The sequence below is a fragment of the Balaenoptera musculus genome, chromosome 15 (assembly GCF_009873245.2).
Source record: "Balaenoptera musculus isolate JJ_BM4_2016_0621 chromosome 15, mBalMus1.pri.v3, whole genome shotgun sequence".
NCBI lineage: Eukaryota > Metazoa > Chordata > Mammalia > Artiodactyla > Balaenopteridae > Balaenoptera > Balaenoptera musculus.
Genome location: NC_045799.1, coordinates 78,111,404 through 78,134,465, shown reverse-complemented (window position 1 = coordinate 78,134,465; position 23,062 = coordinate 78,111,404). Strand labels below are relative to the sequence as shown.

Genomic DNA, 23,062 nt, shown 5'->3' with positions numbered 1-23,062 from the left:
TTATGCAATTTGCAGATCCTTGGGGAGGAATGGTCAGTCCATCCAAGAATGATGTTCCCCATGGCCTTGACAGACCAGAACACTGGGCTGAAACGCACAAGAAAAATGCACAGCCCCAGGACGGGTGTCATGGGTTGTGTTCCCTGGGGCCCAGTCTCTGAGATGGAGTTTAATGTGTGGGGTGTTTATTAGGGGCTGCCCTTGGGATCAACACCTGTGTAAGGGAGGGGACCGAAGCACAAGGGGGACGAGGGAGAAGGCAAGCCATGATCTGGCTGCAGCAACATGTCTTCCAACCCCACGGGGAGCTCGGAGCCAGAAAGGCCCCTTAGAGTTGCTCCCAGTTGCACTGGATATCCTGGCCTTTATACCTCCACCTCAGTCAGTCACGAGATGCGGGCCACCCTGGAAGGGCAGTCCTTGAAGGGGCAGCTGCCCGCTGACCACACTCCCCGCTGCTAGGCCAACAAGCTCTTCCTTGAAGGGGATCTGAGTAGTAAGTACATCCCAGTACCTGCCACAGAAGAAGAGAGAGACAGTAAACAAACACATGCAGCCACAGAGAAACAAGGGCTTGAACAAAGGGGCATCTCTTGCACCTTTTAACTCAACAGAACTTTTGCTGAGCACATGGGGAAATGGGCACAGACCTGGTGCTGGTAAGAACGCAAAGGGGCAAATTGCTTTTTAGAGAAATTTGTCAGCTTGAAGAGCCATAAAAATGAGCACCACCACCCCCTCCCCCATACGTCCAGCAGGAACCGGGTCCGAGGAAATTGTCTGAAATGTGAACAATGTTTTCTGCACAGAGATGTTCGTGCCAACGTTAATGATGACCATGAAAAATTGCAACAAGCTGGTCCAGCTGTCAGGGAACTGTTAATGGTATCCTCCTGATGGACTATTAGGCAGGCACTAAAAATAGGCAACAAGGGAGACTGTAGAAGACGCAAAACTGATGGTGTTTACAACTGTGTTGAAAACATAATCACTGTTTTGGGGGGGGGAAATATCAAAAAAGTAGCTATGTTAGGTTAAGTGATTTATCTTTGTCACTCCCTAAATCAGTTGCGATGTGCTTTTAATACCTTGGTAATGAAGAAAGAATATTGTCAGGCACGGACTGGGCGTGAGTGGAATTGGAAGCAATCCGGTGACTGTGTGGGGAGTGTAGTGGACCAAAGGCTCAGAATGAGCTGACAGTGTGGCCTGGTCTTTAAGAGGTCGCATGTCACCTGGCTGCATTCACAGCAGTATTAAGAAGACCGAGGGGGATTTCCCTGGAGGTGCAGTGGTTAAGAATCCGTCTGCCAGTGTAGGGGACATGGGTTTTATCCCCGGTCCGGGAAGATCCCACATGCCGTGGAGCAACTAAACCCTCAAACCACAACTACTGAAGCCCGCGCGCCTAGAACCCGTGCTCCGCAACAAGAGAAGCCATCGTGATGAGAAGCCCGCGCACTGCAACGAAGAGTAGCCCCCGCTCACCGCAACTGGAGAAAGCCTGTGCACAGCAACAAAGACCCAACGCAGCCAAAAATAAATAAATTTAATAAGTTAAAAAAAAAAGAGGAAGACCAAGGGGGTCCCGATCTGTGGAGGCCCCTGGGGTTGGGGGGCCGTGGACCAGCATGGTGCCATTTCTATTGGAAAGGCTTCTCCCGACTGGTGGTGTTACTGTATTGTACAAATCATCTCTCGTTCGCTCATCTGGTGCCTTGGGCATCTCTGGTCATGCCCTCGATCGTTTACCAAGGTTGAAAATGGGGAGGCATTGGGCACATGGACAGGTTTGTTCAGGGTAAGTAGCCCAGCCCCCATGCCAGGGGGCGGGGGGAAAAGCAGGCAACTTTCTCACGTTTGGAATTAGGGCCCCCAAAGTACACAGGTCATCATCTCCTGCTGCCTTTGAAAGAGCCCCTCGCCCCCCAGGAGAGGACCTGGCCCCGCTTCCTTCTGTTTTCAGGGTCCTATAACAAAGGCTGGCAGAAGCCCCTCCTTAGTGACCTCTGCTTAGTAGAGCCACAGAGCTGAGCTGGTTCCCTGTGGGTGTCTGGGTCCGGTCATCTCGTGCTTGGCTCTCAGATTGCTGCTACCGCCTGGGGGTGGCCCTGCACACACGGACAGCTCAGAGCGGGGACAGACTTCCTGGTCTCCCCTCTTGTTCCTCTCAAGCCAGTTCGTGAACTTGATCGGTGCTGCCGCTGTGACATCTGGGCATCTCCCTCCGCCCTGAGACAGATCCAGCTCCCTGATTCAGGGAACCCTCCCTGGCAGCACTGCTTGTCCCTCTGTCCCCACCGGACTCCTCTCCTCCTGTCTGCCCCTCTCTGTCTAGAAATGGCAAAGATGAAGTAGATGAGTTTGGGATCCCCCAGGGGCTTCCCCTGAGACAGGGGCCTTCGTTCATTTGGGAGGAGAGTCCGGGAAGGGCAGTCCAGGTACAAAGGGGGACTGGACAGGACAGCAGTGCCGTCAGGCCGGTCACCCCTGTGGGCAGCTGAGCTGAGGGACCACGGGAGCCCACGTAAGTCGCATGCCTGAGTTAACGCAGCTGAGGAAGCTGGGAGCTGGGCTGGTGATCTGCCCTCCGTCACTGGTTGAGAGCTGTTTCCAGGCATTGATCCCAGCCCTTGTACCTTGCTGGTCTGCTCCCACAGCCAGAAAAAAGCCTCCAGGCAGAGTCAGGTGGGCCCAGCATCTACCTGCCCATAGTGTACCTATTGCCATGAGGAAAATTTCGGCCGAAAGCTCAGGCCTGGCCCTTTTTAAGTCAGAGGCTGAGCATAGATGAAACCTTCCAGAACCTTCCAGGCTGAGCCCCAAGGCTTAGGCTTGTCTGGCAATCCCAGATGCAGGCTCCCCTTCCCTCCGTCCGTGAGTGGGCCTTGACCGTGGGCAGCTCTCCCAGGATCAGCCTCTTTCCTTCCCACTCACGATCCCGTCTGGACCATCCCTGCATTCCTCATCACCGAGCATCCTCTCCACCAGCTGGCCAAGAGCAGACCCGGGGTCCGACTGCTCCACCCCTCACCAGCTCAGCCTCGTGTCAGGGGCTGAGAAGGGCTGTTTAAGGGTTAGCCCTGCCTGGGAAAGCACCTGGCAAACACACGGCAAACTTCCTAAGTCGCAGTTTCCTTCTGGTTGTTTCAAGTGTTGAAAGTCCCCACGCCTTCCTCCAGCTCTTGGCACCAAAGAGCTGCTGCTGATGGAGGCCCTGCAGCCCGCTGGTCGGCCTGTGCCCCGCCCCCTGCACCCCACTTCCACTGTCCGCACTTGGAGTTCATCCTCCTGCGGAAATCCGCCATCTCTGAGTTTGTCACCACCCTCCCCCCACACACTGTTCCCCCCTCCCTGCCTGTGTCCCTCTCCCACCCCACTGCTTTCCCTGGATGCTTGGGTCCAGCCCAGGTGCACCCCCCCATCGGCCCCCCAAGGCCAGTCTCACCCCTCCCCCGTACAGCTTGAGCCCTCACCTCCCCTGTTGTTCACTGTGCCACGACCTTGCTGCCTGTTGGATGGGCACCTGGGGACAAGGTTGGGTCCCTTGGGCCCAATCCAAAGCCAGTGTCATCTTGTCAGACGCCCCGGGACCACAAGACCCTAGATGGCTCCACGCCCCCACCTGCCTTTCCTCCATCCCCTTATCCAACCATGCCACGTGACATGTGGGATCATAGTTCCCTGACCGGGGATAGAACCTCTGCCCCCTGCAGTGGAAGCGTGGAGCCCTAACCACTGGACCGCCAAGGAATTCCCTCTGTTTTTCTTTACAGCATCACTGCCATCTGGCATCGTATGTAATGTCTGACATCACACGAGGAGGACAAGGCTTTGTCTTGTTCCCGTGTGTCCTCAATGCCTAGAACAGAACCTGGCAGGCAATAGATGGAAGGATAGGCTGGTGCAGGGCTGGTCTCCACGGGGTGTTTACCAAATGTCACAGGATATCTGGTTTCTGAAGCTCACATGGAGGCGAGGGCAGGTGCTTGTGCAAAATTGGAGTCCCTGATCCCATCTGGGAGTCACCATGCCATGCTCCAGAGTCTGGGCCTGCCGTTCCCCACCTGTCTGCCCTGACTTTGGTGGTGCAGGAGATGATGAACATGGCTGCCTGGCACCCTCTTTTTCAGACAAAGGCCCCAGCGAGGACCCGCGGCCTGAGGAGAGGCCTGTGGAGGGTGAGGCACTGTTCACCCCCCACTTTTCACCCCCCCCCACGTCTCCTCCCCTCCCCTGTCCTGCATCTCCTTTTTGTCTCTTCCCAACACCGGGTTTGGGGGTGGGTGTCCTGTGGGCTGCCTGAGTTGGGAGGTTTATAGACCTGTCTTGTAGAACTAAGAGGTACACGGTCAGAGGTAGAAGCAGCTCTTTCTGGTAAAGGAAATTGTAAGCCTTTCTTATTTTGTTTTTATATACACCCTGCCTCTTTCCACAAAGATTTTAAGGCTGAGTCTTCCTGAGCAAGTCGAATTTAGGCCTGAAAGCACAAAATTGGCTTTGTGTCCAATAGACATGTTCAATCTCAGGAACACTGCTCATTCCCACCCTGTGGAGGGTGGGAGTAGGACAGGCAGGGAGATCAAGGTGAGGATGGGTCTGTTTCCACCCCTGGAACGGAATGAGTGGGTGTCAGAGGAGAGGAGCGTCACTTTCCCAATCCCAAACCCAGCCTGGCAGGGGAGGAACTCTAAAGTTTTAATCAACATCCACTGCCACCTAGTGGTGGCATACTCAATTTGCAGGCTTAGAGTTCACACGCTAGCTAAGTCACTTATGGTGCTGGTCTAGAGTGACAATCACATAGAAAGGCCCATGGTCATTCTTAGGCCTCAAAACCTTCCATTCAGTCCTGGTAATGCCCTAGATCCGATTTCACAAGTAGGTATTTGAGCCCCAGAATTGTGGACCTGTCTGCAGGGGTGCCACTTCTGAGGAAGTAGGTTACCTGCCACCATCACCCTTCCCCATTCCAAGGTCCCAGCGCAGGGTCATTCTTGGTGCCAGCAGACCTAGGACATGAGCTGAGAAGCAGGGTCCTGCTGCCAATGGGGAGGCTCACCAAACTGTTCTTTGCCTTTCAGACAGTCATGGTGACGTGATCCGGCCTCTGCGGAAGCAGGTGGAGCTGCTTTTCAACACACGATACGGTGAGTGAGGAGCCGGGTAGGGTCGAGGGCATCCAGGCCTTCCTTCAGCTGCCCTGTTTTCAGAAGGCCTGACCCCCCATCCCAGCTGCTCCCTGAACAGAGACAGGGGAGGGAGGGACCGGAGGGGCTGGGACCCATTGGGAAAGGGCCGGGGCACTGCAGGGGCTGCCACCCTGCCCCTTCCTCAGCTCTAGACCTCCCTCCCGGGGAGACTGAGGCACTGCCAGAGAACCCCACCCTCTGAAACGCAGCGTCCCCACCTCCTCCTTCAACAGGCTCACACTCACTCACGGTCCGCCTCAGCCTCATCTTCCAGAGGCCACTCTGACTGCTGTCACTGCCCCTGTGTCCCCACAGACATCCTCATTCAGGGTCCTCAGGAGGACAGATGGACAACAAGATCTTTCCTACCAGAAAGACCAGGAAAGAGAACAGGGAGGCAGGGAGAAGCCTACTCTTCGTTCAGCCCTTGTGGTTGGCCAGGCACTGGCGAGGTGCTTCACACGAGTTCTCCCATCCCATCTCACAAAATGCCTGTGTCCTAATGCCCATTTTACAGATGAGGAAAATGAGGCCTGGGGAAGTGATGTGGCTTGTCCTAGACCCCACAGCTAGTGAGCGCCAGTGCCTGGCCTGGGCCTCAGATCTGTCTGGTGCCCAAGGCGTGGTGTTGGGCCATGCAGGGGTTTGGGGTTATTTATGGTGGCAGGGGGGCCCTCTGGAGGGCCTTTCGGGCAGCACGGGGACAAGTGGACTTGGGTGGAGCCGATGCCAGGTCTCACCAGCCGTCAGCAGTTTCTCCTGCATTGCCAGGGTATGAGGGCACGAACTGAGCGTAGGTCTGGGGGCCCCACTTACTTGGGTTCACATCCCCCAGCTCTGGGGCTCTGAGACCTGAGACAGGTCACGTCCCCTGTGGGCTCTGGGTCTCTTACCCACAGCCTGGGGCTAACAGTACTTACCTCAAGAGGGTCAGGAGGATTCAACTAAGGGCTAAGTTTCAAAAGGGCTCCAGCACCTGCGGCCCCCCCATGCAGACATGGGAGGTGGGAGTTGAGGCCCGTGGCCCCATAGATCTGGGTGGCCCTACAGCAGCCGTATCTCTGCAGCCAAGGCCATTGGCATCTCGGAGCCTGTCAAGGTGCCCTACTCCAAGTTCCTGATGTACCCAGAGGAGCTGTTTGTGGTGGGGCTGCCTGAAGGCATCTCCCTCCGCAGGCCCAACTGCTTCGGGATCGCCAAGCTCCGGAAGATCCTGGAGGCCAGCAACAGCATCCAGTTCGTCATCAAGAGGTAAGGCCCGGCCGGGTCCACGGGAGCCCTTCCAGGCTTGCCCGGCACCCAGGAGCAGCGCCAAGTAGCCATCTTCCTCTTCAGACTGGGGAAGGCTTTGTTTAAAGAAAACAAGGCATTCGATGAGGTTTGGCCTCAGTTGAGCAGGCACGAGGTTGCCCAGGCCCAGCTCAGGCCTGAAGGACCTTAAGCAACCAGACTAATGCCCTCTCAGTCCCACGAGAACAGCCCCCAGTTTACCCAGCTGTAGAATGGGAGTACACCCACCAGCTTGATCTCCTGGACAATTCTGAGCATCCTCTGGGCCAGGGGGCATCCAGGCTGAGGACAATACCCCATGACCCCAGGACTGGAAAATCAGGCATTGGCATTTTGAGTCCCTTCTGTTTCCTCGGGCATCTAATTTTTGTCAGCGAGGACCCAGGGAGCTCCAGTGTATCCAGCCTTTGTGCCAGATCAAATATAAAGTCCCTTTGGAGGAGATGGAGGCAGCTACTGAATTTTTAAAAGATGAGGGAGGACCTGGGGTGAACTGTTTCGTGTTTTTTTGCTTCTGTGTATTAACGTGATGTCTTATAAATTTACTTTTGGTTTGGTTGGAAGTGACAAGAAAGAGGAGACTCTTAAGGGTTTGTTCTCCCTGGGGGAGTAGATGGCCCCCAAATTGGGAGACTCACAGTGTCCTTCACACCTCGAGTGGCAGGCTGGTGATGGGGTGCGGAGCAGGGAGCTCTCTCGTGGGGCCTGGTTTGCGCCAGGAGAAGCAGAGAGGGTGATGTTCCAGGAGATGCAAATAGTGGACACGTGGTTCCTTCCTTCCACAAATACATCTTGAGTGCCCACCGTGTTCCAGGAGTGATGCAGCAGCAAATGCCACCGAGTCCTGCCCTCGAGTTGGCTGATCTCACGGAATTAAATCATAGTATAGTATCAGGTAGAGATAAATGCTATGATGCAGGTTAAAGGGGCAAAGAAAGAGGGGCAGGAGGAACCTGTCTATGGAGGGGACTTTGGAGCAGAGACCTAATGAAGCAAGGTTTGCAAATTATTTGCAATGGAAGAGCATTGAAGCAGCGGGAACAGCAGGTGCAAAGGCCCTGAGGCAGGGACATCCTTGTGTGTTTGAAGTCTAGCAAGGCGCCATTGTGACTGGTGCAGGGGGAGTGAGGGAAGAGTGTGAGTGGCGAGGCCCAAGAGATAGCAGGAGCTGGATCATACAGGGTCTTAGACTGGTTTAAAGAGTCGGGATTTTATTTCAAATTTAACGAGAACTCACCGGAAGTTTTTCAGGAGGATGGGCAGGGGCAGAAACGGGGACCAGTGAGGAGGCTGTTCCTGGCCCAGGGGACACGGTGGCATCTTGGATTAGGTAAAGGTAGGGGTGGGATGGTGAAAAGTTGTCAGAGTCGGACAGTGTTTTAAAGATGAGGCTGGTAGAATTTGCTGATATATGGGTTGTGAGTCTGCTGTGTGTTATGTTTGAGGTGCAGGGAGGGTTGGCAGGTGGATTACGGGGTTCAGACTCAGGAGAGAAGTCGGGGTGGGGACAGAACGTGGGAACCTGTCAGCATTCAGGAGGGACATAGCACATGGGGGCTGCTTGCCTCATCCATCCCCTCAAACTGAGAACTGGAAGCCCTTGGGTGACTCACAGGCTCCTGGGTCTAAGTCCAGCTCCTCCTGTTACTCCCCCGACCTTGGGTAGGTTGTTCAGGGTGTTAAATGGGGCATACTGTACCATTCATGGGGCGGCCCTGGAGGTCAAGGTTTAGCAAAAGACCTGGCACAGTGTAGGTACTCAATTAAGATGGTTTGGGTTTTTTTTTTTTTAGTATCAGGTTTATTGAAGTTTAATTTGCATTCAGTAAAACTCACCCTTTTAAAATCCACAACTCTTTGATTTTTGGCAAACTCACACTGTCACATCACTACCACCAAGATACAAAACAGTTCCATCACCCCACAAGCTTCCCTTGTGCCCCCTTGTTGGCTACCCCAGACCCTGCGACCTGGTAGTTGATCAGTTTTTTTGCCATTTTGCCTTTTCCAGAATGTCATATAAATGGAATCATACATTGTGCATCTCATTGGGTCTGGCTCTTTCAGTCAGCTTTTGAGATTCATCCATGTGGTTGCCTGTATCAGGAGTTCATTTCTTTAGATAATACGTTTTCTGAATGCCAAGTGAAGAAAATGATTCAAGTAGGAAAGAGTGATTAACTTTGTCCAGTGGAACAGTTGGGGTGTTAGGATTAAGGACCAGTTGGGGTGATTCTAAGGGATAATTGGAGAAGAGAGATTGAGCACTTGAGTATATTTATTTTGTTCTTCATTTAAAAAATTAGCCAAAAACACTATTGGGAAAATTAGTGAAAAATCGCCACTTCTCATTAATCTTACTTCTAAAAAATATGTATTTTGGGGATGATGTAAATGTTCTGGAATTAGAAGTATGGCTGCGTAAACAACTTTGTGAATATACTAAAAACCACTGATTCGTGTACCTTAAAGAGTGAATTACATCTCAATAAAGTATAAATGTATGTGTGTGTATGTGTGTCTTATGTATGTATGTTCGTATGTGTTTATATATATAAACACACACACACATATATATACATATATTAGCTTGCCAGGGCAGCCATAACAAAGTACTACAGACTGGGTGGCTTAAACAATAGAAATTTATTTCTCGCAGTTCTGGAGTCTGGAAGTTCAGGGTCAAGGTGTCAGCAGGGTTCGTTTCCCCTGAGGTCTGTCTCCTTGGCTTGCAGACAACCGCCTTCTTGCTAAGTCTTCACATGGTCATTTCTGTCTGTCCACACATCCTTGGTATCTCTCTGTGACCTAATCTCCTCTCCCTATGAGGACACTAGTCTGATTGGATTAGGGCCCACCCTAATGTCCTCATTTAAAGACCTTATTTTGAAATACAGTGAGCCTATAAAAATATATATGAGAAATCATCACTTGGAGGAGATATCACTGATGGATTGACTTCCACCTAAACCGGAATTCCATGTCCTTCTAAACAGCCTCCAGACAGCAACTGCCAGTTGATGAGAGTTGGCACAGAATCAAATCAAACTCTCTAAATCTTTGATCAAAAAACATTCTTAACCCAGATTCTTGAACAAACATGTATCCAAAATTTTCATATTCTTTTGTGCATTCTTCTGGGAATAGGGTCCCTTGCTTTCATCAAATTCTCCGAAGTTAAAAAAAAAAAAAAAAAAAACCTTGGGAAATTTAAAACCATGGGTGGATTCACACGGATGGGAGACTGAGGTCCAGGGGAGGAGTGGCGGAAGGTCTGTCTGATTGCAGTGCTGCAGGGCAGTTCTGGTGCCGACCTCCCAGACTTCGCAGACCCCACGGATTCAGGACACAGTCCCCAGCAAGACCACCCCCACTTCCAACATCAGCTACAAGTTCAAAGGTCCCTAGACCACCGACACTCCTGAGCAGCTGGCTGCAAATTCAGGGGTTCCCAGGACCCCTCCCCAAGTGTGATAATTAACTAGCATGACTTACAGGACCCAGGAAAGCACTGTATTGCAATGACAGTTTTATAGAAAGGATGCAGATCAGGACCAGCCAAATGAAGAGACATAAAGGACAAAGTCTGGGAGGGACTGGACGTGGGGCTTCCATCCCCTCTTCCTGTGAAATCAGGGCCCATCACCCTCCCAGCACATCAGTGTGTTCACCAATCAGGCAGCTCCACCGACCCCAGTGTCCACACTTTTACTGGAATTCATTGCTAACCTTCACTGGATTACTGGCCAAGTGATTGGACTGTCTCCAGCCCCCCTCCCCTCCCTAGAGGTCAAGAGGTCTGGCTGATACCAGTGGCTTGACAAGCTCCAGACAAGCTACATTATACAGCACTGATTCTAAGTGCCCCATTTTTGGTGCAACCTTGTCCAGCTGTAGCAGGCCTGTCTGGGTGGCGGGGGTCTGTGCTGAATGGCAGGCTGAGGGCACTGGGGAGGTCACATTGGCCAGAGGAGGGCTGACAGGGCATGGCGGGTGCAACAGGTACCAGAATCACTCCTTCAAATCTCCCGAAGGGAAGGGATGCTGGACCAGGGTTCAGTGTGAGGTTGGGTCTGTGGGTGAGGCTTCCCGGGGAGGTGCTGAGCTTTTCCTCACAGGGGTATCCAAGCAGTGACACAGGAGACCCTGCCTGGGAGTGAGGCCAAAGGCCAGACTCTCAGGGCGCCGCCCCCCCATCAAGTGGATGAGGATTTGGTGTCCCTCCTGGCAGCGGGCATCTATGCCTGACACAGAGCTGGGCTTACAGGGCCAGGGAGGGAGGAGGCACAGCCCTGCCTTGGATCACAGTTTCAAGAGCTGGAAAAGCCCTCAGACTGCGTTTAGACCCCCCATCACTTCCTCTCTGCCTTCTTATGGGGAAACTGAAGCCCAGAAAATGTAATGATTTCCCCACAGGCACTGAGCAGGGCTCCCAGCTCCCAGGCCAGAGTGCTTTCTGCGGTCGTGTTGTGTCTTCAAGCATGGGTTTATGAGGCCCGTTCCCCTCTGAGCCAGGGCAGGGTTATTATTCCATTTCAGATGAGAAAACAGGCCTGGGGTGGGAGGGGTCCCTCAGCTGGAGAGGCTGCGGGCGAGGAGGAGGGGATGCCTAGTTTGAACTCTGCCCCTCTCGCTGTGTGGTCTTGGGCACGTTACTCACCTTCCCGATGCCTCAGTCTCCTCTTCCTGCAAGTGGGATGATGGAAACAGTGCCTACCTCAAGGATGTCGGGCGGGTTACCTAATGTGAGGACGGGCTCTGTGGAGTCTGCAGGGATACAGACATTAGTGTAAAGCTGGGTCTGTTCCCCGAGGCCCCGACTCCAGAGTGAAATGGTGTCAGCCAGAAACCTTGGACCTTCCCTACACCTCCAAGATCTTGCCACAGTCAGTCCCGACTGTGTCTACGCTTCAGACCAGCTCTGTAGGAAGGCCCCCAGACCACGTGCTCTGACCCTGGCCAGTGGCAGTTATACAGCATCCTGGAACCGAGAGTGAGGGCGTCAGCTCCACCGGGCCAGGACCAGGCTGGTTTCGCTCCTGGCTGGATCCTCAGAGCCCAGCGCAGCCCCCAGATCACACACGTGGGTCAGCAGGACAGCTGCCTGGGAGGCAGAAACCCCAGACCTTGACTGTCCAGAGCCAGGAGCGCCCACTGCACAGATGTGCAGACTGAGGCCCAGGGGGAGAGCTGGGTAGTACCGGGGAGCCCTGGAGGGACCTTGGTGATAGCCTCACTTGTGTCTTACAGGCCTGAGCTGCTCACCGAAGGAGTCAAAGAGCCCCTCACGGACAGCCAAGGTACCCTGCGCAGGGTCACGGGCCGAGGCGCGGGCCGGGCGTGGGAGGGGTCCCAGGCTTCTGCCATCACCCCTCCTCCTGCTTCCTCTGTCCTGGTCCCGTTTACCCTGGCATCTCCCCATTGCCCTCCCTGCTGGGTTTGCCCCCACCAGATACCACCTCTGTCCCGGGTCCCAGGAGCTGCCTGCTCACCCTGGCTTCTCTCCCCCCCGCCCCCAGAGAGGGATTCCGGGGACCCTCTTGTGGACGAGAGCCTGAAGAGACAGGGCTTTCAAGGTAAGGTTGCAGCTCAGGATGGGGTCCGCAGTCCCAGTGCCATGACCTTGACCTGGCTTGGGTTTGGAGGGCCAGGCTAGGGGTGGGAGGGGCTGGCCGCCAACCTCAGGGCCCCCGGGGCCTGAGCGAGGCGGGCGGGCAGCCAGGCAGGGCTGGAGTTTGCCAGCTCCAGTGAGAGGCTCCGCAAGGTGGCTGGGGGTTCGGGGTACAGGGCGTGGGAGCCGGCCCGCTGTCCGTCTGGGGAAGCAGCTGACCTGCCCGCTTCGTATTAGGCAGCCGGCCGTGCTCTGAGTGCTTTGAAATCCGAGGAGAGGAGGTCGCGGAGGGCAGGGAGGGCTCTCCGGAGAAGCAGGACTCTGGTTGGGCCAAGGAGGGGTGGGAGGACGTGAGTTTGGAGGAAGAGGTGTGGAAGATGGGGGAAGCCTGAGTGCAGGACTGCGGAGAGGACCGGACGTGAGAAACAGACGCAGAGAGGGGCCAGGGTCTGACGGGGGAGGCTCCCTCCCCACAGTGGAGGCTGGTATTACCTTTTGGTTAAGATCAAGTGTAGTAGCAGTAGGGGCTGCAGTGGCTGAGAGCAGCCGTCCACGTGCACGTCGGGGCAGCTCTAGGGTGTGGCTGTGAGTCCCCTAGGGTGGGTGCTCCCCATGTGGGCCCTGGGTGGTCAGTGTGACCCTGAGGAGAAAGTGGGGTCAGCCAGACCAGCGGCAGGAAGGGCCAGCCCCTGTGGGTGGAGGAGCCCGAGGAGATGGGGCCCAAATCCCAGAGGGGCACCTGCTTACCCCCCAGCCTCTCAACTCCTTCCTGGGCAGCCGGAACTTTCTATGATGGGGGAGTTCCGGCTCTCACCTCACCCCGTGACTCCTCGTACTCAGCCCTCTTAGCAGACTGGGGTCCAACCGGCCAGAGACCCATCCCCTCCCTCCATCCTCCACCTCTCTCTTCCCACAAGGGAGTGCCAGGCTCTAATCTCCCCAAGTCCGGGGGCTCATCCAGGGGTCTCGTGGCAGGTGCTGACACGCGGGCTCCTTAAGAGCTAGCCTCTGGGTGGATGAGTGACCACTGGGGGCTGCCAGGCCGGCTCCCTGCCTCCGCGGGGCTGCCCTGTCCGCTGAGCTCACGTCCCTGCGCTGCCTCCCGCCTCCCGCCTGACCCTGACGAGGCCCCACTCCACCCGCCGGTGACGCAGGAAGCTGCTCCCCTTCATGGCGTCTCTCACCTCCAGGGCTGGCTCACGGGTGTGGGTTTCAAATGTCAACAGTTAATTTCCAACTCATCGCTGTTGTCGCGAGAGTGTGCGTCCTTCCGGAAAAAACACACGTCTCCGTCAAGAAGTTAGTGCTGGAGGACTCCAAGGGGCCCACTCCACGGAGCTGATAATTGCCTGAGAAGGAGTTCCCCATAGTTAGGAAATCATATTCCTTTAAAGTCACCAAGTGCCTTTTCATTTAACGGCCCAAATCCGTAACCGTTTTTCACTTTGCAGAAAATTATGACACCAGACTCTCACGGATCGACATTGCCAACACGCTGAGGGAGCAAGTCCAGGATCTGTTCAATAAGAAATACGGTGAGTCCCGGGACACCCTGGCGGGAGGGAGGAGAGGCAGGAGCATACCAGTTCTGGCCGTGGTCTCCTCTGGGAAGACCACTCACCTGCATACAGATATGTCTTGAGCACTTACTGTGTGCCAGGCACTGGGGAAAAGGCAGTGAAGAAAACACGCAGTCTCGTGGGGACTTCTCTGGCGGTCCAGTGGTTAAGACTCCGCGCTTCCACGGCAGGGGCTGTGGGTTCGATCCCTGGTTGGGGAGCTAAGATCCCACATGCCAAAAACAAACAAACAAACCAAAAACCCACGCAGTCCCTGCCCTTGGGGGACCCTGCAGACCAGTGACGTGAGACCGACATTGAACAGCTCTACCCAGAATCCAGTGACAGTGAGGCGTTGTCCCATGATTATGCAGGAGAAGAGCAGGCTGCTCTAGAGAAAATAGCTTTCCTTAGATTGGAAGCCAGGGAAGGGCTCTTGAAAGAAAGAACTGAACGATGGGTAATCAAGCAGAGTGTGAAGGAAGGGCATTCTGGCTGAGGTAATGGCATGTGCAAAGGCCCTGAGGCTTGTCTTAAGAAGGAGCCAAGGGAACTCTCTGGCGGTCCAGCGCTTAGGACTTGGTGCTTTCACTGCCGTGGGCCCTGGTCAAAGAACTAAGATCCTGCAAACCATACGGTGCAGCCAAAAAAAAAATATATGTGTATATATATATACATATATATATGTATATATATGTAGGTAGATAGACAGCTGTAAGAAGGAGCCAAAAGCCGAAGCATAAGGGCAGGCACTGGGGGAGAGGAGGGCCCTGCGGAGCTGGCCAGAAGACAGATCCAATGGGCCAGGGCCTTGGAGGGAACCATGATATCGGGTTTGTGTTTTGGGCGGATTGAAGTAAATGGAGCAGCTTTGCACTTTTAAAGTGTCTTCCTGGCTGCTGTGAGGAAAGTGAGTGGCTGTGGGAGGGTGGGAGTGGACACTGGGAGACCAGCCCAGAGGCTGGAGCAGTATTTAGGCGAGAGTGATGATGGCTTGGGCAGGCCCTGGCCGGGATGCTGCAGGAAACCGGATGGAGTGAGATGTGCTTCAGAGGGAGAATCACTGGCGCAAATTGACAGGGGCGGCGGGAGGAGTGGAGGCATCCAGTTGCATCCTGCCTCGAGGAAAACAAGCTGTATCTGTTAAGGTGCTTTTTGGTCTCAAGTAACAAAAACAAACTGGCTTCAACCGTTAAAGGGGTTAATTGGCTGATGATTCAGTTACTATGACTTCTCAACAGATCACCCTAAAACGTGGTTGCCTAAAATACCATGATCATGTATTATCTCTGAGGGTGTCAGCGAGTCAGGACTTTGGGAGCAAGCTGAGCTGGGCAGCTGGCACCCACGGTCTGTCCCGGGGTTGCAGGCAGAAGGCGGATGAAGCTGGGGTCATCTGGACGGCATCCTCACTCACATGTCTGACGCCTGGGCTGGGGAAAGAGCTGCTGCTGGAACCGCTGGGCCCCTCAAGCATCTTTCTCAGTTTCTGTGTGACCCCTCTACGTGGGCTTTCTGGCATAGCAACTCCATGGTAGCTGGATTTCCTGCTTGTTGGTCAGGGCTCCTGAGTGTCCTGAGAGAGAGCGCCAGGTGGAAGCCATGTTGCCTTTTATGACCCAGCCTCAGAGGTTGTGCAGTGTCCCCTCTGCCATACTGCACATTGGTCAAGGCAGTTACAAAGTTCCACCCAAGTGTAAGAGGAGGGAATATAGACCCCATTCTCTATGGAGAGTGTCGATGTTACACTATAAGAGGAGCATGTGGGATGGGAGAAAGATTGGTGCAGCTGTCTTCGGACAGTACAATTAGCCATAACTCAGGAAATCCAGCAGTAGGGTGGCTTTCAGGATTAGCTGGATCCAGCAGCTCAGGGAATGAACTTGGTGTCCTTCCACCGTGTCAGAATCATCTCAGGCTAACTTCCTGCTTGCTAGCAGAATGACCACAGCAGATCCAGACATCCCATCCAGGGAGAGAGCTGACTTTTCCACAGGCTTTCTCAGGAAAGCCTGATAGTTTCCTAGAATTCCCTGGGCCCTCCCCTGTTTCTCATTGATCCCCACTGAGTCACATGTCCAGTCTTTACCCAATCCCCATGGCAGAGAAATGCCACGTGCTCATTGGCTTAGGCCTGGGTTACCCAGACCTGTCACCGTGACAAGGGGGAGGAGGGGGGAGTACAGAGCTGCCAGAGACAGGTAGATACCCAAACTGCCAGCCAGGGAGAAGGGGCAGCGCCCTCACTGAGCGGGGAAGTTTGAAGAGGGGAGATGATGGGTTGCATTTGGATATGTTGAGTCTGAAGGGTGAGTGGAGATGTCTCATAGGCAGGCAGAGAGACAAGTCTGCTGTTCAGGAGAGGTGTCTGGATTGGATGCAAAAATTAGATCATAGGAGCAGAGGAGACACCCCTAGGGGTGCAAAGAGAGCAGAAAGAGGACCCATGCAGAAAGCCAAGGAGCCCCGTGTTTAGAGGTCAAGTCCAGGAGGGGGAGGAGTGGCCAGAAAGGGGAAACCAAGAAAGTGAGGCATCACGGACACCAAGGACAGGGCTTCGAGGAGGAGAGAGTGGTCATCTGTGTTGGATTTGCCAAAAGAGAGCAAATACCTTCTGGGTTGGGCAACACAGAGGCCGTCAATCATTTTAGCAAGAGCCCTTTTGGGGGCAAGGAGTGAGGAAGTAGAGACGGCAGTGTTCCCATTCATGGATGATGGGTATAAGTACATTTCTGTCTGCAGCAAAGTCAGGATAAAGAATTTAAAACAGGCTGGAAATCCATAGAAACAGAAAGTGGATTAGTTTGGTTGCCAGGGCACGGAGGGAAGGAGTGAGGTGTGACTGCTAATGGGGATGGGGTTTCTTTTTGGGGTGATGAAAACGCTCTGGAGTTAGATAGTGGTGATGATTTCACAACCTCCTGAGTATGCTAAAAACCACTGGATTGTTTAAGATGGTAAATGTTATGGTATGTGAATTACATCTAAATTAAATAAAGCCAAACAAACAAGCTGAAGCAATGGCACGAAGCCAGGGGTGACATGAAGACTCAGCCATTCTGTACTTGCTAGATGCGGGGCATGCATCAAGCTCTGAGTTTCCTAGGAGCCAGAGCAAAAAGGGAAATGAGGCCAGTTATACCATTCCCAGTGTCCACAAGATAAAAATTAGTTTATTGCCCAGAAAAAGTTAAGCTACTTCTCCTAGTGCAAAGATGTGCAGAGATTTCTGCAGCACATCTTCGTAAAGGGGCATCCTGTGACACTGAGGAGTGTCCAGCCCTCCGTCCAGGAGGGGGCTCCCATGGTGCACCCCACCTAAGTCAGAGAGCCATGGACGTTCACATCAGCCTGACAGCAGGCAGCAGGCCTTGGCCCAGAGTAGATCAGCAGTGGACTCAGGACCGCTCCCAGGCTGTGAGACAAAGTACAGTCCCTGGGATGGACATGCCACAGCCCTCTGCAGAGGGGATTGGCGACAGGAATGAGGCCGAGCCCCAGGTGTGGAAAGAGAGCCCCGAGGCCTGAGCCGCACCCTGGCTGGCCTCCCTGCTCCCAGATGCGATCTGCCCTTTTAGGCCAGGCCCATCCTGAACCAGGGTGAGGCAGAGCCTGTGGGGCTGATGGAGGATCAGGCGTTGTAGGGAAGGGCCAGCTGTGCCCACGAGGTACCGCCCTTGAGACGGCTTTCAGATTCTCAAGCTGTGAGGCCTCTGACGTTAGCCCCTGCCCTCTCCCAGCAGTCATAGCCACACGTCCCCTGGCCACTCCTCAGCCTGCCGTGGGCACAGACCCACACCCCCACCCCCCTAGGGCCCCTGCCTCCCAGTCCCTCACTGACTGTGCCTTTCTGCAGTGCTACCCGACAGCCCCCCACCGTAGCCCCCTGTGCACGGGGTGTATCACACTCGTGCCTGGAGCACCCCCCGGCTGCTGACAACCCACCAGCCCCGCCTCTGGCTCCTGACAACACTTCCTCTGTCCCTCTCGTCCGCAGGGGAAGCCTTGGGCATCAAGTACCCGGTCCAGGTCCCCTACAAGAGGATCAAGAGTAACCCCGGCTCGGTGATCATCGAGGGGCTGCCCCCCGGGATCCCCTTCCGAAAGCCCTGCACCTTTGGCTCCCAGAACCTGGAGAGGATCCTTGCGGTGGCTGACAAGATCAAGTTCACCGTCACCAGGTAATCAGGGGAAGGGGGAGAGATAGGAGGCGAGGCTACCACGGGAGGGGGCTCGCACCACAGACCCTTGGCCTTTCCTTCGGGTGGACCTGCCCTCCATGGACAAGGCAGCTCTTCCAGCACCACCCTGGGTCCTGGGGGTTGGAGGAAGGGGGGACTGCAGGCCAGCCAGGGTGCAGGGAGCCCCACAGAGGTGAGACTAGCTCCCCTGCCCCCCAGCCACCATAGCAGGGGCAGCCTTCGTGGGCCCCATCTACCTGCTGCGGCACCTGCACTCCTTCCTGGTCCCCTGGAAGAGGCGTTTGGCCCGTGTCAGAGCAGAGGAAACCAAGACGAGTGATTTGCCCCAGGCCACAGAGCTAGCTGGGTGGAGCCAGCAGGGCAGAGCCAGCGGGAGACCCTGCTTGGCCAGGTGCACAGCGGCCCTGCCGCATCGTCCCAGGGTCCCCAGGGTCCCGTGCGCACAAAGCACCGGGCATCTTGTTAAAATGCAGATTCTGGTTCAGCAGGTCTGGGGTGGGTCCCACGCATTCCTCACAAGCTCCCAGGCCCTCCCCTGACACCCCCATCTCTGTTTCTCTTCCAGGCCTTTTCAAGGACTCATCCCAAAGCCTGGTAAGAGGCGCTGGCTATGGGGGACCACTTGACACGGGGGGTGGGCCATGGTGCTGGGGGCCAGAGGCCGGAGTGGAGCTCACCGTGGGGTACCGGTTCCAGGGCCCTGGGGCGGGAGCCCCCACCCTTCTGTCCTCCCACTTCCCTGGGCTCTGGCCCCAGCAGGGAGGAGGAAGGCCAAGCTGGAGCCTGGCCCCGGTTCCTGGGACAGAGAAAGGGATGGTGGGGTGGCACTGGTGACTTTTAAGCCTGGGATGGGGGTTCAGGAGGGAGGGGCCTGGCCGGGTCAGTGCCCCCCACTTTCCCTAATGCAGGGGCCTTGGTGAGCAGGTGAGGTCGATGGTGGGTGGGTTCCTAACCTCAGAGGGAGGGGTGTCTGCAGGGGAACCTGCGAGCTTGGCGGTGGAATGTGGGTGAGTGCTTACCCGCCTTGTAAAATGCCTCTCCTGGCCCCATTTCAAGGCATCCACCACCCCCCCACCATCCCCCGGGCTATGTCCTGGCCCTCCCAAACCCTGAATGAGCAGGAGCTGTCCCTGCGGGGGGTGACATGACCACCTGGTCAGCACTCTGGGCTGGCCGGGCCTCCAAGGAGGCAGCTGCATACGCAGACCCCAGAGCCTGCGTGTGGAGAGACGGGGAGGAGCTCTGCCGCCTCTCCCCTCCCCTCACTCGGAGTCACTGGCAGCCCTGGGCCCTTGGGGAGGCTGTGCTGGGAACAGAGAAAGCCTGCAGTACAGGAATCCAATTTCACAGTCACGGTCACATCCACTTCACTCCTCACCCACCTCCGTGCGCCCTGACCCTGCCACCTATAGCTGTTCACTCCCTGCGCCCAGGCCTGGCTTGGTGGGCTTCTGGGGAAGGGGCGACCTGGAGGGGGGCCAGACTCACTGAGGGGCGTAGCCATGTGGCAGCTGCCGTCGGGCTGCAGGGACCCCAAGGAGGAGGAGCAGAGGAAGGGGTGCTTGGGAGGGTTTCCTGGAGAGGAAGGCTCTCGTGGGGCCTCAGGGGAGAGCAGGACTTGGAGGGCCAGGAGGAGACGGAGGGAGAGGCAGGTGGTCAGCTGGGGAAGCAGCAGGGGTCCAAGGCCTACGCCCAGGGTGTTTTTCCAGAACTCTCAGAGGTGTGAAAGCCGTCGGATGATATTAGGAAGGTAGAGATGGTGAAGGTAAGGGCAGCAAAATGCAGCAGTGGTGGCCCCGGCGGAAACCTTGCCAAGAGATTACTGGGTGTCAGACCCTGTGCTGACAGCTTCCCGTGGGTCCATTTTACACATGTTTCCGGAGGGCCTTCCTCCTAGGGCTGGGCAGTGGTCTGGGTACCGTGGTTACAGACAGAAGAGGCATCTCGTTTACTCCTCACACCTGTGAGGTTGGCGCCAGAGCCTGACCTTCAGGGGGAAACTGAGGCTCGCGTTTCAGCAATGTGCCCACGTCACACGGCTAGCGAGTGGCCTGGCCGGCCTCTAGGCCCGTGATCTGGAGCACTTCGCCCCCGTGGAGAGGTAGGCCTGTGCTTCTGGGGGCTGCAGGACAGAACAAGGGTACGAGGGCTCAGGTGCTCGTGAGAACATCACAGGCCCGGGGACCCTCTTCTCATCGGCCGTGGGGGGCAGGACACACCTTCCCTGGTGCCACCTGGGGCCCCAGGCCCATCCCTGCTCTGTGGCAGGCCACTCAGCCCTCTGTGGACCTGCCTTGCTCCAGGACCGTGGTGGGCAGCCTGTGGTCCGCTCGCCTGCCCCGCAGCAGGGGCCCCGTGACCCTGTCAGCCCTGTGCCACTGAGTCAGCTTCAAGCCACTGCCCGTCCCGACTTCACTTTCTGCCCAAGTTGGTGTCAGAGCCGGGCAGTGTCCGTCCTCTTCCCATGAGCGGCAGCGGGAAGGATGGCCGGGCCTCCCTCTGCTGATGGAGAGGAGAAACACGGCGAGGCAGTCCGTCGGCCTCCCCCTGCACACCCTGTGATCCCCAGCCCCTCCTACCCAGAAGGAAGGGCCCCACGGAGGCCTGAAAATATAGCTGCTCCAGGGGTATGCACGTATTTTAACGAGTTTGAAAAGCAAGAAATAACACGTGATCGTATGCTGGGCTGTGAGTTCAGCGCTTGGCGTATCACCTTTTTTTGTCCCCTTTTTACGGATGAAGAAACTGAGGCCAAGGGAACTTCAGTGACTTGCCTGGGGCGCCCAACCTGTAGTGGAGGAAGCGCTGGTTCCACACCTGGCTCCCTGCTCCGTCAGGGAGGCCCACTGATGCCAGGCGGGCGGCACGTAATTCAGAGCAGCCACCAAACAGCGGAGCGTCGGGCTTTGGGGAGAAACACTGGGGGGCGGAGAGGCAGCCAGCAGCCATCGCCCCCTTCTGGGGGGTGACCTCTTCCACTGACCACGGCTCGCCCTCCAGCAAGGGGGGCTTGGCAGCTCATCCTCCTGTTCGAACAGCTTCTTGAATCACAGCCATCACCCCAGGGTGGCCATCTGCCCCCCATTTCTCTGTGCCAGTCTGCCCGCCCACCCATCGGCCTTCCCTGTGGCCCCTCTGTGTGCGGAGAGGGCCCTTGGAAATGCTTCCTCTGCCCACGTGGTATGGGAGAGGGTGGCAGGCTTCCTAGAAGAAGAGATGGGCACCTGGCCCTGGCCCCAGGCCTCAGGGATGGAACTGCCAGCGCCTTTCCAGGCATTGGCGCTCTGGGCCAGGTGTCAGCCTGGAGGGACCGGGGCAGATGGGCTGGCAGGCCAGCTGTGTGCTTCCTAACGCCATTTGTCACGCTGGGCTGGGAAGGTGTCCAGTCTCACAGGAGCCTCCGAGGGTTCGCCAGAGGTCGCCGGGTGCAGCTCCTGCCCCAGAAAGGGCTGTTCCCAAACTGTCCATTAGACAGTCGCTGAAGCCTGATGCGAGCCAGCTCCTGGGGTTCCGAGGTGAATTGGAGCAGGAGGTCAGGTCTCTAGGGGAGGCGGAACGTTGGCAGGTGCCATAGCCTGGAGAAAGGTAGGCTATACCTGTGCGCGTGGAGGGGTGGCAGATGATGTGCTTTGGGATTGGGGGCCGAGGTGGTGTGGGGGCCACGGGAGAGCACAGGCTGGTGCTCAGACAGAGCCAGGGTGAAACCCCAGACGCCTCTTGCTAACCCTGTGACTCTGGGCTCATTATTTCACATCTCCGAGCCTCCACTTCCTCATCGGTGAGATGGAGATGGTCATATCTGCCTCCCCAGGTGATCTGAATGAATGAATGGTGGGCAGTGGTGGGTGAGCCATGGAGGATGGTTTTCCCCCTGCTGATGCTTGAGAGAGATGTTTGTGAAGCCCTCAGCCCTGGACCGGCTGTGATGGGAAGGGCTCAGCCAATGCGGTTGGCAGTTGTTACTGTTATTCCTGGGGGTCGGGAAGGCTTCCTGGAGGAGGGGACATTAAGCTGGGCCTTGGAGTTGAGCAGAAGGGGGTGTAGTTCTAACACAGGGCACAGCCTAAGTGAGGGCACAGAGCGGGTGTCTGACTAAACCAGGCTCAATCCCAGGGGCCTGAGTGAGTGAGGCCTGGGCAAGGTGCACACCACTGGAAGCTCCTTGTCACCTGGCCAGGCTGTCACCCACCTGCCTGCAGCAGCACTGAGTTAAATTAGGGACACTGGGCCAGGGGCCAGAGAGGCAGGTGGCTGGGGACAGTCTCTGCCCTCAGCAGCACCAAGTCAAGGTGGGTCTCTCCCCAGACCCAGAGGGGCCCGAGGCTGTGCAAACCCAGGACAGCAAAGGGGGCTGTTCATGATATGTTGGGAAAGATCAGTGGTGACTAAGGAAGGAGAGGCCCTCCGCCCAGGTAGCTGGTGTAGCAACAGCTGTAGAACATTCTAGTAGGTCGGGAAACACGAATACATACCCATGGTGGAAATCTGGAAAATATGGAGATCTCACTGCCCAGATGGCTGTTTATTTTTACGATGATACATTTCTTCCAGATTTTTCCCCAAGCTTATTAATTGTATATCTCGTCCTTTCCATAAATTTACATACACGCTTAAGCATAGCATTTTCCCATGTCTTTATTTTATTTTATTTTGTTTTTTTAACATCTTTATTGGAGTATAATTGCTTTACAACATTCTCATGTCTTTAAAACACTTTACAATGGTCTGTCATCAGGGTGCATCATAGTTATATAACAGTCCTGTCCCCCAAGAGTGGACATTGGGGCAACTCCTCAAACCGTGGATACCTAACATCCACAACATGCTGATGATTTGCTGACTACCAAGCCTTCCCATACCAGCACATTTGATCTCCCCCAATAACCAGTCCTACAGGAAGAAACAGGCTCAGAGAGGTTAAGGAACTCGCTGGAGGTCACACAGCCATGTGCCCAGGCTTTCCCCACCCCCAACCTTTCATCCACACTGGGTATGTCTTTGCTGCCCCCTTCTGGCTATCAGCATCTATAACATTAGTCCTGCCTGTCTAACCCTTAAGGCTCATAATCCTTTGAGTTCATTTATTTGCACAACAACAATAAAAAGATTATTGAATGCCTGTTGTACGCCAAGCAAGATCTGGGAATACAAAATAGAAAAAAATCTCTACCCCCTGTGGTGCTTATATTCTAATAGGGGAGACAGGTA

The 23,062-nt window shown here is 55.5% G+C and overlaps 1 protein-coding gene across 5 annotated transcripts in view; it reads left to right on the top strand.

Moving 5' to 3' along the window:
- GTF2IRD1 (GTF2I repeat domain containing 1) overlaps positions 1-23,062 on the top strand; it is a 113,109-nt gene that overhangs the window by 63,517 nt on the left and 26,530 nt on the right. For 4 of the 5 annotated variants that reach the window (XM_036827446.1, XM_036827445.1, XM_036827442.1 and 1 more), the window contains 8 exons: positions 4,134-4,181; positions 5,085-5,150; positions 6,260-6,443; positions 11,733-11,782; positions 12,002-12,058; positions 13,545-13,628; positions 17,650-17,833; positions 18,420-18,448. In XM_036827446.1, the coding sequence (XP_036683341.1) occupies positions 4,134-4,181; positions 5,085-5,150; positions 6,260-6,443; positions 11,733-11,782; positions 12,002-12,058; positions 13,545-13,628; positions 17,650-17,833; positions 18,420-18,448 (702 nt within the window). The remainder of the gene's footprint in view (positions 1-4,133; positions 4,182-5,084; positions 5,151-6,259; positions 6,444-11,732; positions 11,783-12,001; positions 12,059-13,544; positions 13,629-17,649; positions 17,834-18,419; positions 18,449-23,062) is intronic. The other variant, XM_036827443.1, reaches the window with a different exon arrangement.